General features: G+C 35.2%; 1 protein-coding gene and 1 pseudogene across 1 annotated transcript; one reads left to right on the forward strand and one right to left on the reverse strand.

Moving 5' to 3' along the window:
- Nucleotides 1-113: 113 nt before the first annotated feature.
- Nucleotides 114-3,141, reverse strand: LOC133291585 (pheophytinase, chloroplastic). The gene is made up of 6 exons (XM_061489862.1): nucleotides 2,546-3,141; nucleotides 1,434-1,545; nucleotides 1,259-1,352; nucleotides 956-1,133; nucleotides 809-878; nucleotides 114-717 (listed from the first exon to the last, which is right to left on the reverse strand). The coding sequence occupies exons 1-6, from the start codon at nucleotides 2,962-2,964 to the stop codon at nucleotides 406-408; spliced, it is 1,185 nt and encodes a 394-aa protein (XP_061345846.1). The 5' UTR covers nucleotides 2,965-3,141; the 3' UTR covers nucleotides 114-405.
- A 1,012-nt stretch (nucleotides 3,142-4,153) lies between these two features.
- LOC133291580 (histone-lysine N-methyltransferase ASHH3-like) lies at nucleotides 4,154-14,314 on the forward strand (annotated as a pseudogene).
- The last annotated feature ends 793 nt before the right edge of the window (nucleotides 14,315-15,107 follow it).

Raw genomic sequence — 15,107 nt, forward strand, 5'->3', positions numbered from 1 at the left:
TTAATATTTCATATTGCAGATCTTTGTCATTTTCCCCCCTTCATGTTCTATTGTTTTGTTAATACTCAATAAGTTCAACTGCTGCACAAGTGATTGATGTAAATTTTGTGTATAAAGGGAGTCACAAATCTCAGTAGTGTCAAAGATCAAAGATGAAGAAAGAAAGAAAAATACATATCAGGGTAAACAGAATATTGTAACCACGAGAATGGCTAACTTCCATGCGTTTTTGAATATAATCTATCTTCCAAGACAGTTGATGGTGTAAATGAATGCAAATAAAATTATGAACATATTCTACACGGATAGAATATACGTAGGCAATTCCAGAAGATGGAGTCACCAAATAAACAATGAAAGGAGGTTTTAGCAACTGGTTGCAGCTTGTGAATACTACACACACAGTTATGAATTTGAAAGACTGGCCAACCACGGAAGCAATCTTTCATGAACTAAGTCAGGCCTGTCATCATGGGGACAATGTCCAACCCCTTCAAGTACAAAGAGTTTAACATTTTCTTGTTGAGAAGGCAATGAAGAAAAGTACTTGCCAACAGGTCCATCAAGTGGAGTAAAAGGGTCTTGATCTCCCCATAAAAGTAAAACAGGCAAGGAAATTTTTGGCATCAACTGCACTGGATTAGGCCCCGGTGGCCCCGTTACAATGGATACAAATGCATCTAAGGCCCCTGGATCATTTGCTGGTTCCCTAATGATCTACACATGCAGAATCAAAATGCCAATTCTAAGTATATGTTGTTTAAGAAAAGGAGATTAAAAGGAAAACAAGTAAACCATGTAGTATTACCTCTACCAGTTCATCATCCACAGAGTCTTTGTTTCCATACACTGAACTCAAAATGTTCCTCAAATTCTCTCTGCATTTAAGGAATAGAATTTTATGTTTCCCACTCAAAAATTTGAGGAAAATTATGGCCTAACCTGGAGAGAATACCTCTGCTTAACACGCTCAAAAATTGCTGAGGCAATTCCCTTTTGCTTCAATAAAAAATCAAACAGCCAAAGAAAGGGTAATAGTAACTTGATCCTCCAATCATCAACAATTGCTTTGTTGTTCATGCCACCAGCGCAATTTAACAGCACAATTCCTCTAACAAGAGTTTGACTTGAATCTGATTGCAGACTATAATTCTCATATAAGGCAAAAAAGAAGTTTCCAATGCAAACTCTCTATGTTTAACTGTTTGACCGATAGTAAGATTACATCTTCAGCTACTTGGGGATGTATCAAACATACCTGAAGCAGCAATGAGACAAGCAAGACTTCCAACAGAGTTTCCTATTAGTACAGTTGGTTTCTGAATAACTTCATCCAAGAAATCAAGGATCAGCTGTTTAGTGAATACCGGGTACAAAGTAAGTTTGTAATGCTGGAGAGTTAATGTCCAAATAAAAACTCAACAAATAAATACCTGAGCCCATGTTTCCATGGTATATGAAAAGCCTGGAGGTTTATCCGAAGCCCCAAAACCAAGAAGATCAATAACATAAACAGTATAATTCTGGGCCAGTGTCTTGATATTCCTGATAAAAGAGAAAACACAAAAAATACTTTCTTTATTGTTCAATTCAATGGCTACTTTGTTTCAGAGTAAATGAACAAAAAAATGATTTGATCTATGTCTTTTAAAAGGACAAACATTTTTCCCATTTAATTAAGAAAAAAAAAAACTGCAAGTTAAACCAAATGCTTGTTGAGAATCTCCCATCAAACAAGTCAGAATATTCATTTAATTGGAATTTGACTTTGCTTAAGGGTTAACACCAAAGTTCAATACATGGTCAGATCACTAAAAGTACAAGCTTTCCATCAGCATCCATCAATAATAGTTTAATTGAGCACAGTGGAGATACTAGAACAATTGAAGGACAAATGTTAGATGCATCTGCTTCTTCACATCAATAACATCATTCTGCCATCTGGATTCTAATGAATCTTGTTACTATTCAAGGTTTGGAATCTAAATATCATGAGGGGTATCCTAATTTTCTTTTCTTTTCCAAAAGCAATTTAAGCAAGCTCAAAAACCTTGATTGACCGAGAAATCATTAACGTGGTCACGCTAGAGCCTGATTTTTTATTTTTTATTTCTAAACCCTTTCTTTCTGCCTTGCAGACGCATGGAGTCGGTGATTTTCAACAGAATGGGAAAAAGGAGGAACCTGACCACATGGAGGAGATTCCACACCATTGCTGGGAAAAGGGTGATTGATAATTCTAACTAAAAACTAAAAACTTAGTCACTGATGCATTTCCTAATATAATTAACTTCTAAGTTTGAACAAATTATAATTTGTGTAAGAAACTGATGTTATAGGTAAAAATTACAGGGAAAAAGATATAATCCAATGCCTACCTATTTACTATGCACATATTACTTTTTCTTTCTCCCTTTTTATGTGGCTTGCAATATACCATATAAAAGTGATAAAAAAAGATGATAATATCTTAAAAAACAAAAATATGTGGATGAGAAAAAACCAAATAGAAGAAGAGATATCAATAGCTATAGTGCAAACTTACCTGCGCCAGTGAGGAATGGAAGCACCAAAGCCATGGACAAGTAACAAAGGAGGGTGGTTGGCCTGCAGCTGCTGAGGTGAATCTGCATCAGAAGAAACAAAGTAGTTGATGGAATACTGACCCTTCCACTGCCATGTAAGGCACCTCTGCTTTATCTTTTCCACCACCCCATCAGCACCAGAAGTTGTTGTTGAAGTAGCAGTCGTAGCAGAAGTGGAATTGATGATGACACTTGTGTTACTTCTACTACCACCATTGACTAAGTGGTTTGGATGATGATTACAAAGAAGAGGAACCTTCCTTCGTCCTGTGATTCTTGTGGAGATGAAGAAAGCTCTACTGTTGAGCCTTTCAGCGTGTGAAGAGTGTGAATGCCAATGCAGAAACCCAACAGAATGAACAGCACTTGTCACTTCCATTGCTTGGTTAAGTCTTCACTATTTCGTTTGGGTTCTTGATTTTAATGAAACAAAGAGCTGTCGGCCCAACAAATATGATAAGCGGACAAGGATAACTAAGCATACATAACCCACTATGATTAGTGGTAAGATATATTAGATTATCTGTTTGTATCTAAAAAAACTAAGGATATATATGAATTTAATGTTTCTCATATTAGGAGATAAAATTATATTATATATATATATATATATATATATATATATATATATAAAAGTGTGTAAAGTTCATATGAGGTTATATGAAAATAAGAGAAAAAAAATATAGAGATTACCAACTTTTACATGTATGTAAGAAACAATTTTATCTTCTATAATATAAAAGATATTAAATCACACACACACACATATATATGGTAAAATGATTTCTGCAGCTGCTGTACCTACAGCAAGCAAAGATACACGTCCGAATCCTAGGATACGGCAACGGATCCTGAGTTTTTTTTTTTAAAGTCGTGGGGCCCACTTTTCTGTGTCAGCTGTAGATAACACTATCTACTGCTGTTGCAGAAATGTTAAACCCTATATATATATATAAAGAAAGTTATACTTACAATCAATTAAGTTTATTATTTCTTATCACCAAATCTTAATCATTGTCACTCTTAGGTTATAATTTATTGAGAATTAATAATTAATTAACGAGGAAGTATTATCGAATAAATTATAATCATCATATTAACGAAAATTAACGATAAAGATTTAGGGGAAAAGATATTGTAATAACCAATTAGTGTTACTACTAATGTTACTACCAATTAATTTTACTGTTAAATCGATTATGTTGATCTAACTGTTATATTTATTTCCATCTTTGTAGAGTTATGATTCCTCGTACTTAATATTATATATTTTTTTTTTTATTTTTGAATGGTTATGATTTTTCATATTTAATGCTTTCACGTTAAATATGGAAAATCATAACCATCCAAAGATGAAAATAAATATAAGCATTGGATCAACATAATCGATCTAACAGTGAAATTGATTGGTAGTAACATTAATACTAATATTAATTAGTTGTTACAATATCTTATCCCAAAATTTAGTGCTAAGAAATAATAAATTTAATTAGTGGTAAGGATAACTTTTTCTTGGTATATAAAATACATTATTATTCGTTTTCCTCGTTACCAAAAAATTAAAATTTCAAGTAGCTTCTTTGATTCCAAAACCCCGAATGCATTAAAATGGGATCAGTTACTCTTCCTCTTCAGTCACCATTGTTACCACTCTAGACGTTGAAGGTTTTCTCTATGCGTGGATTCTCTTCTGGGTTGTACCTAATTGGCTGGGTTTGGCTTTTCTTTTTTCTATTTTTCTGAAGTTTTGTTGACTTTTAGTCACCAGCACTCTGCACAAACTTGTATGGGTTTTCACCAAAAATTTATTTGGTGAACATGGTATGGGTACTTTTGATAATTTAAGCTTCTGAGACTGGTTTTCTCGTTCTCTGTTTGAATTGAGTTAGATAGAAAACAAGAGGAAACAAAAAAATTTGAATTTTTTCTTTCGGGGTTTGTCAAATGGTAAAATTGAGTTTTGGAGAGAAGCTTTGGAATCAAATGATTTTCGGTAAGAGTATATGGAATGCAAGATTAGCAAGACAATTTTCGGTTAATGTTTTGGAGGTGCAAATTGAGGATTGCGTTATATTGCAAATTGCTTGGCTTTGATATCTTGCATCTATCTTAGAGAATTTTAGGGATATTGAGGAAATGTAACGCATAGGATTCAAGCTTGTTGAATGAAATGGAAAATTGCTTCAGGCATAATTTGTGATTGGAAAATTCCTGTCAAACTCGAAGGAAAATTCTACTAACGATACTCTATGGTAGTATATGTTGGGCATTAAAGTGTCAACAAGAGCAACAAAATAGGTGTAGCTGAGAAGAAAATTTTGTTGTGAATTGGTGGACATACAAGAAAAGTTTAGCTCATGAACTAATGTTTTCGGGAAAAAGTTGGAGTAGCTCTAAGGGGGAATGACATAAAGTCATATACTTCCATAAGGTGGATTGGTCATGTAAAGAGAACACCAACATAGGCTTCAATGAGAAAAGTGGATTAAATCAAAGATAAATCGATTAAAAAGGTAAAGGAAGGCTGAAGAATTTTTTTGTTGAAAAACCAATAAAAAAAAGCTTGATCAAAATGGTTTTACTGAAAACTTGTTTTTTCATAGAGCCCAATGGCATCTTTTGATCCATGTAGCTTAACCCACCCAGTGGGATGAAGTTTGGCTGTTGTTGTTTTGCTTTGAAATTTTCCCTTGTTTGGATGAAGGGGGAAGTATGATCTTGTGTTTTTTTCCTCACCTTTTCATTCATATTATATTCTCTTTCCTCTCTTGTTTTCTTTTTCTTCCATCCCAATGGAAGGTGACGTAATTAAGCTTTAAAGTGAGATAACTAAATTAGTATTTGCTCTGAAGTTTCTGAGACTTTGCCTGTCTCTTTAAGAACTTGGACCTGGGTACAGAATTCCATACCCTGACTGAGTCTGACACTCATGGGAAAATAGTTTTGTTTAGAGAACTGTAGCATTGTTTGCTGGAGGGAACTGTGTGTTGCTAAATTTATTGGAGGGGCCTCCTACTTGATTTTCTTTTAGTTGGATTTTATAGATTTAGTTGGCCTTTTTAATTAACCAGTCAGGTTGATAAGATCTCTTTCTCTTATAATAAGTTTTGCCTTATTAAGGATATGTGAGAATAGTCTTTTGTTACAATGTTTATTGCTAGAGATATATAAAAACCATTAATGTAGCCTCACCCACAAGCTTAAGCTTTTGGGTAAAATTGGTTCTTTACATGGTATCAGAGCTTCGGTATCATGGGTTCGATCCTCACCGCCTCCCACTTTATCTTGTGGAATTTCTTAACACAGGTAGGTGAGCCTGTACATTGTCCACCCTTCAAGCTCAGTGAGCTCTCATGTGAGGGGGCATTAGAGATATATAAAAACCATTAATGTAGCCTCACCCACAAGCTTAAGCTTTTGAGTTGAATTGGTTCTTTACATTTATAAAGATGCCAATCGGTCTGTGGCCAATAAGATTTACCATTTTTTAATTTCCATTTGGCCTGTTGACGGAGTTCCTTGCTTTTTCTTTGTTGCAGGATTCTGAGCAAATACGGATAGGATTTGTATTTAACAATTTGGTGAAGAAGATTGGGGAACCTGTTGACTTTGAACTTCCAAATTGGTTTAATATAAGTGGAAGCCAATGGGGCCTCACACCTCTATAAAACGCAGTATCCTTCTTATGTTTTGCTCAAAAATGTTTATGATGGTATATCTTATACATGTTCTGCTATAGTATAGACTTTGTTTCTACTTTTCTTATTCAGATTATCATTTCTTTAAGTATTTCCTTAATTCTTATGTATGTCGTTGTCTATGACAGCCCAGCTAATTACAATCTTCAGTTGTGAACAGTTTCGTTATGTGTTCAGTAGTATTTGATCCTCTAGTTTTAGTAATCTTTTGTTGGTTCTTATAAATTCAAGATATATATCTGACAAAAAGGGTCAAGAGACGGCTTGAGGATGATGGCATATTCTGTTCCTGTACGCCATTACCTGGATCCTCTAGTGTATGTGGTAAAGATTGCCACTGTGGGTAAGTATTGTCCTCTAAACTTCTGGAATTATTGTGCTGGAAGATTTGATGTCTATTATCCCTTTGATCTGGTTATTATTTAGTGTTTATATGCTGTTTTTGGCACATTAGCTAAGAAAGTGTCAATGTTTGATTTCTCATTCTATTTTAACATTCACTAGATGGTTAAGTAATGTTCCATGTGTATGTGCTTTGTGGCATTTCTTCTGTGTTTGTGCTCATTACTTGTGTATGCCTTCTCCGTTGCAAGTAATCTTCCTAAATATTCCTTAATGAGTGAAAATTGCTTGTTGGTCATGTGGTGTATCTCACTATGCGGCATTTTCATTTTATTTTTTATTTTTTTTTCTATTCAAGGGCACCCTGGTGCTATAAACTATAAAGCTCCCGTTGGGAGGATCTATAGCAGGCAGCGTGGCAAGAGACCGATTACATAAATCGGACCTGTGAACTTCGGGTGACATGACAACAACACTAACCATTGTGCCAATGCTCCCCTTCATTTTTTTTATTGTTATTAGAATTTATATTGATGAGAATTATGTCAAAAAGGTGTACATGAGATTAAGGAAAATCACAAAAGGAATATCTAAATGGAACTTCAACTTAACAGTGTAAGAAAACTGCACATACTAGAAAGCAGAAAGGTGTCTTATAAGAACCTTGGGATGCATCACCTCAAAAGCTAGCTTTAAGGGAGGGAGTGCCAAAGGCTTTATAAACCCCACATTAGTTGCCCATACAACCAATGTGGGACTCCAAGTTCCATACCTTGCAAATGGGTCATAACATTTCACCACGCTTCACAGCCCCGGTGCCCACGTGGATGAATGGTACAAAGAAAATAAGCTACTACATAAGCTAGCTACGCTAATACTTCCCCTCAAGCTCAGCAGGGTTGGAGAGGAATAACTGAGTCCAAAACTCTGAGCTTGGTTCTGAATGGTACAAAGAAAATAAGCTACTACATAAGCTAGCTACGCTAATACTTCCCCTCAAGCTCAGCAAGGTTGGAGAGGAATAACTGAGTCCAAAACTCTGAGCTTGGTTCTGAAATCAGCAAATGAAGCAAGAGACAATGGTTTTGTAAAGGTGTCAGCCATCTGGTCCACTGCAGGAATATGAGAGACCTGGATGTCCTTGGCAACAACCTTTTCTTGAAGAAAATGCAAGTCTAACTCAAGATGCTTGGTTCGAGCATGTAAGATAGGATTGTGAACTATAGCAACTGCACTGAGGTTGTCACACAGGATTTGTGGAACTGATAGAGGCAGTTGCAACTCATGAAAGAGAGACTTAATCCACAATATTTCAACACAAACCAGAGCCATACTTCTGTATTCTGCTTCAGCAGTAGACCTGGCCACAAGGGACTGCTTTTTCAACCACCAAGCTATCAAATTTGGACCAAGGAAGATACAAGCACCAGAGGTTGATCTTCTTCATCAGGTCACTTTCCCAATCAGCATCACAAAAGACTGTAAGGGAGAAAGAGCCCTTAGCGGATTGAACAAATTGGAAGCGAAGGCCAAAGGTGACAGTGCCTTGAAGATACCTTAATATGCGTTTAACTGCTTTCCAATGCTCCACCAATGGTTGACTTATGAATTGACAGATTTTGTTCACAAAGAAGGCAATTTCTGGCCTAGTGATTGTTACATACTGCAGTGCTCCTACCATTGATCTGTAAAATGAGAATCGTCAATATTATTGGAGCCAAATTTGAACAATTTGCAGCTGGAGGGCATAGGAGTAGAGATGGACTTGTCATCAAGCGTATTAACCCGAGTAAGAAGATCTTTAATATACTTGGACTGATTGAGAAACAAAGAGCCAGAAAAGTTTCTCTTGACTTCAATTCCTAGAAAATAATCCAACTCTCCAAGATCCTTTAAAGCAAAAGTAGAGTTTAACTGTGAAATAAACTTCTGAATGAAGGATATATTGTTCTCTGTAAGGATGATATCATCAACATATACTAGAATATAAACCCTCATGTTTCCATCCTTATAAATGAATAGAGAAGGATCACACTTGCTTGCCTGAAAACCCAGTGACAGATCAGAGGCCTTTAGTTTATCAAACCAGGCCCTAGGTGCATGTTTAAGGCCATAAAAGGACTTGTGGAGTTTACAAACTAGTATTTTATCTTCGGATTCAAAACCAGGGGGCTGAACCATATATACTTCCTCCTCTAGGTCTCAATTTAGGAAGGCATTATTAATATCAAGTTGTCTTAGAGGCCATGCATATGTGAGTGCAATACTTAGAACAGCTCTAACAGTGAAAGGTTTAATAACGGGAGAAAATGTTCCATTATAATCAAAACCTGATCTTTGATGAAATCCTTTGGCCACCAACCTTGCCTTATACTTGTTAATGCTACCATCAGGATTTTCCTTCACTTTAAATACCCATTTACATCCAATTGCTTTCATGTCAAGAGGTAAAGAGACAAGAGACTGTGTTTTGTTATTTTTCAAAGCACTATATTCTAACTCCATTGCTTTGAGCCAATGAGGACTGGCCAAGGCCTGCTTAACCAATGTGGGTTTAGTTTGAGTAAGTAGAACAAGGTTTTTGGTTAATGTCTTAGACCTTGTGGTGATAGAATGAGCAGGTGACTGTGGACTCAGAGAGACAGATGGTTCATATTCAGAATGAGAAGATTCTGGACTAGAGCTAGAGGTGGAGCTAGGACTCAAGGTGTTTGAAGACTGAACAGAAGTTGATGATGGAGAGCTAGATGATGACACAACAGGTGTAGGAGAGTGATTAATTGCAGGAATTGAGGTGTTTGAACTCTGATGGGTATTGTTGGCTGAAACTGACTTATTGGAAGTGTTAGAGGATGGATCAGGAACCAAGCTAGATGAATTGTTACTAACATCAGGACTTGTAGCAGATACATCAGTGTGTGGGCGACTGTTAGGTGCTGTTGAGGGAACAAATTGAGGTAAAATAGACGGGGGAACAGATGAAGAGGCTGACATTTGTGAGGTAGAATGAGTTTTGTTAACATGCCATTCCTTGGAAGGAAACCTATACTCATTGAATGGAACATCTTTGGATATGGAAATTCTATTTTCTGGACTCATGCAGATGTAGCCCTTATGATTTGGTGAGTAACCAAGGAAAATGCACTCTTTTGTTATGTACTCAAGTTTATGCTTATTATATGGCCTGAGGAAAGGAAAGCAAGCACATCCAAAGGTTCTAAGGAAGCTGTAGTCAGGCTGTTGGTTGTGGGCATGACCTACGAAGTGTGGCACATCTTTCAAACCCTGTCAAACTAGCTAGAAAGAGGGTGGTGTAACCTGATCAGTTGATTGCTTCCATAAGATTTATAAAATAACATGCAAAGGCTGATTCCTTGTCTGAAAGGGCTATTACTATTTTCCTTGTCTTCCAAGGAGGATCTATATTTATGCATTGGTTGAAGAGAATATATTAAGCGATCATATGTATGCTTAACCCCCTATGAGTTTTTTATTTGTTATTAATCAAATATTGGGCTATCTGCTGGTGGTTAGTCCTGATAAAATGAAGGTGTCATGTTCAAAATGAAATTTATTGTTTCTAGATTCTGCTGGTGCACCTAGTATAGATTGTATAGTTTATTAATTGCAAAAAGTTTCTGCTTTTTGTCTGTAAATTACAGGTGCAAGTAAACCAACATATATTGCTGTCATATTATTCATTCATTATGTTGACTGTCCCTATAGGATGCTTCTGTATAGCTGCTCTTCAGGCTGTAAATGTGGGAGTTCCTGTCTTAACAAACCATTCCAGCATCGACCCATGAAAAAGATGAAGTTGGTTCAGGTATGATTATGCCTCTGGCTCCGAATTTTTCTTTTTGTAAGGTAAGTTTCCCTCTGTATATTCTCTATTTGAAAGTTTTCAATGATATTTTGCATCCTGCTAATGCTATGAAAGGTTAAATATATTTTTGTTCTCCCTGTTAGAGAATAATATAAAAGCATTAAAAGACCATCACTTAATACCTTAAAGTTTTGGGTTGAAGTGGTTCTTTACACGGTATCAGAGCTTCAGTGACCACAAGGTCACGGGTAAACCAAAAAATTAGGCCTGTGGAATATCCACGCTTCAAGCCCAAAAGACTCTTGCGTGAGGGGATATGTTAGAGAATAATATCAACATCAACAACACCTTTATCCCAAATTAATTAGGGTCGGTGGTAGATGAACCCAAATAAAAGATGCGAAAGGGTTGAAAAAAGATAAAAGTAAAAAATAATATAAAAAGGCCCTCATCCAATACTTTAAGGTTTTGGGTTGAAGTGGTTCTTTACACTCCCCAATGTATATTCTATTCCTTGCAAAATCTGGTTTCTGTTTAGAGGCATGTGAACTTTGTTTAGGTAATGTTCGCTCACACAGTCATCCAATTTTGGTACTCTTCATGTAGACTGAGAAATGTGGTTCTGGAATTGTGGCAGATGAAGATATCCAGCAAGGGGAATTTGTCGTAGAATATGTTGGAGAAGGTAATAATCAATTTATTTTGTCTATCTACTTTCATAAAATAAATATTCTTTTAATATATCTTTTTAACTCTTTTAAAACCTGATAATGGATGTTACCTCTTTCTACCAGTCATTGATGATAAAAAATGTGAAGAAAGGCTTTGGGACATGAAACGCCGTGGGGAGACAAACTTCTACTTATGTGAAATCAATCGAGATTTGGTGATTGATGCAACATATAAAGGAAACAAATCAAGATATATCAATCATAGTTGCTGCCCCAATACTGAGATGCAGAAATGGTTGACTACTATTTGCTTTAGTCATCTGATCATGTAGTTATTTTATCTACCATTCCCTTGCAAAATTAGGTACTTTATCTAAAATGTGCCTTTTTTTGTTTCTCCTCTTAAGGATAATTGATGGTGAAACAAGAATTGGTATATTTGCGACTCGTGACATTGGAAGAGGCGAGCATCTGAGTTATGATTATCAGTATGAATACTTGCCTATGTTGTTTATTGCATCCTGCATTAGCACTTTACTAATCCTTTTGGAATATAACCACTATCCCAACATAGCAAGGTTCTAGTGGAAGTTGTTTATAGTGTGTGGTTATTTTATTAATTTTTTTATGATGGTTCAAGATGCCAAGATAACTCATTAACTATTTGGAAATCATGCTGGATTCTAAGCTATATATATGGCAGATTTGTTCAATTTGGTGCAGATGAAGATTGCCACTGTGGTGCTATTGGGTGCAGGCATAAGCTTGGTGTCCGACCTACCAAGCCTAAAATGTGTTCGGAAGCTGCATTAAAATTAGTTTCATATCAGGTGGCTTCATCTCCTCATAAATAGCGTTTCTATCTGGAATAGATATATGTCTACATGGCTATTCTATTATATCAAAATATTAGACTAAACTGAATAGTATTTTTTTTTTTGCAAACCTCTGTTGTGAGCTAGTGCTGCTTTTGAATTGGGTAATATATACTTCATCAGATTGTAATTACTGTGTCAATTTTTTCATTAGACTTCTAATTTGAGACATGGATTTACCTTTTAATTTTCATAATTGTAATTTTTCATCATAAATTTACTGGGATTTTGGCAAGATATGAGTTGCATTATATCTTCACAAATGTGCTGAATGATTAACTAAAATTGACATTTGTAAATATATCGATGATTTCAAGTTAGACTACATTACCATAAAATGAGATTACTGAAGTTAGTGAAAGGAAAAGAAAAGGCTTTTCATGCTCTAAACAATTTTTAGTATTCAATGTCTTTGTTTGATCGAGTGCGAGCTTTGGAGCAGCAATGAGGTTGCTCCTTGTGATTGGAACGTTACGGATTTGAGTATGGGAAATAGTCTCTTTGCAAAATTGTAAGGGTAAGGTTGCATACATTCGACTCTCACCCCTATCCTTGCAAGTCGGATAACTTTGTGCACCGGGATTTGTCCTAATGTCTTTGTTTGATCCATGTAGCCAGCCCTCATCTACTTGGAAAAAGACGTGGTAATGACTATAATTTTGGAACTCAGAATCTTAAATTAGACTATCACGGTGTAAATACGTTGGTTTTGATTATTTAGAATAACTTCTGTGCATTGAATATAATTAAGGTAAAATAATAATTAGAATAATTTCCGTAGGAGTGGAATGGGGTTACGATACCTTTGTAGAGGTAATAATTATCCCTTCGTTTGATGGAATGGGCATTCCCACTATAAAGATGCTACTGAATATTCTTTGCACCCATTTCCTTTCCCATATTCGTTCTAGTCCTCATTGCATCCAACCCAATGACCCCTAAGTAATTAGTTTAATGACTTTGTTGATTTTATTATGCAGTATATCTACAATATAAATTATAAAGATCTTCCTCATGGACTAATTGTGGGATTTTTGTCTGGAAAGGTTTATCAAAATGGAGGTTTGCATATAGGTAAGCTTGTTTACTTTTTCTGTCTTTTATATGCTGTTCTTTTTCTTCCGAAAGAAAACATGTTATAAAATTTAAATCTGCTATCATATCTTCTTTTGGATTTAACTTCGTTTTCTTTTAACACTAATTTTTTTCTGTGGTGCTTGGCTCTGTAGGAAATTCTCGTGTTGTTGACCTATCAAAGTGCTTACGCAATTGCATTGGTGAAGTCATTAGGATAAAACATCTTGAAAACATGAGGTATATTAAATTTTCTATTTTGAATTGTAATATGTTTTTATACTGTCTATGCATTTATTTAAAATTCTATTTCTTCAACATCATTTCTTGAGTTATGCTTAAGAGTTAAGAGTTGAACTGTGATCTTTTTTATTCTTGTAATGCTCCAGGTTTGGGATTATTATACGGTTTGATAAATATTCCAAAAAACACTCGGTAAGAAAATCTTTGGTTGGATTTTTATAATTTGGATGAGCATTGGGATCAAATATGAATATGCATTTACGTTTGCAGATCATGTTTGAGGATGGTTGTGTTGAATTTTATGACATGTCAAAAGAAGACTGGGAACTTGTGAGATTGTGATGCAACCGACTATTTCTTATGCATCTATGTGTAAGACCTTGTTGAATATTATGTCTTCTTAATATCTACTCAAGCTGTGGAACTTCTATTTCTCTTGTTAGCTTGAAAATGTTTAGTCTGCTTTTAGTTCTATAATGGTGTATAATAAGTTTTCTCTTCTCTCTAGCTGCTTTTTGGAAGGGTACTTCCGGCATTGAATGAAAAGTTGATGAGCAATATGTAGCAATCTGGATGGGGAGGCCAACGGAATTAAACTGTTAATTTTTGTTGCCCTGGTCACGTTGATTCTATTTGTCTTTGTTGGATGTGACAAATAAGGTTGTCGTTCCTCCCATGCATTTCTTTGTTTTTATTTTTAATAAGGCAAGGCATGTAAAGGGGTCTCGATTTAACTTTAGAGTCATGGCTGTATGGTGTATTTGTCCTCTCTTTTTTGGTGAAGAAAAAAGCCATAGACATATATATGTCTTTTTTGACTGTATGTCTCTTCTGGCTAGCAGCTGCTAGCTACTTTAACCTTCTAAATTTTCCTTCATTTGTATAGTGGACATGCATTCTCAGTGATTCTGAGTGTTAATCACACGAACGTTAAATCACCTTGTGATTTATGGTCCACCCGTTCAACTCCGTTGATTTTGTTGAAAAATTGATAAAGAGACTGGTGTTTTATAGCTGTAAGACTGTAACCTGATCACCAGGTTATTGTGTAATGTAAGCAATGATGACATAATCATCTCTCTTAAATCTTTCCTAAAACATGGTTTTGTGTTTCCTTTACTCTTCCAAAGCATTAATAATGTAACAATCATTAATGTTACAATAACACTATGATATTTATCTATAAAGAAATACGTAGAATAAATATAGGTAGGTGAATTTTTTATTTTTTTTATTTTTATAGATAGGTAATTTAGAGGTATTTTCACACAATTTTTTTTAGCTATCTTGTTTTCGGAATATGACTTTTAAGGCTAACTCTTCATTGAAAATGAGGATACATTGGATTACTATTATTAGAGGAAAGGTGAAACAAATCTTCCTTTGAGGGGAAGGTGATTTCCTATGTCTCCCACAGAATTCAAAAACAATTTATGACTAAGATTTGAATGTTTGACCAAAACAAATCTTTAGATATTCAGTTGTGAAATGAGCTATCCTCCTCATGATTCCATTCAAAACAATTTGGTTTGGTTCGATTCGGAAACGGTTTGATTTTTAAATTGGTTCTAAAAATTGGTTTGGTTCATGAACTAGTTCTTTAAAATCGGTTTGGTTCATGAACTGATTTTTAAAAATCGATTATTTTAAGTATAATTCAGTTTGATTCATGATTCGATTCAATTTTTTGATTATTTTACACGGCCCTAGATATAGAGTAGCTATATCGTTTTCCTTTCATAATATACGTGTTGGTATGTTGGGCAATTCCAACTCTAACTCTTTTATGCAAA

This window comes from Gastrolobium bilobum, unplaced genomic scaffold (genome assembly GCF_033153095.1).
Source record: "Gastrolobium bilobum isolate Gb01-03AN ecotype WA unplaced genomic scaffold, APGP_CSIRO_Gbil_v1 utg30399, whole genome shotgun sequence".
NCBI lineage: Eukaryota > Viridiplantae > Streptophyta > Magnoliopsida > Fabales > Fabaceae > Gastrolobium > Gastrolobium bilobum.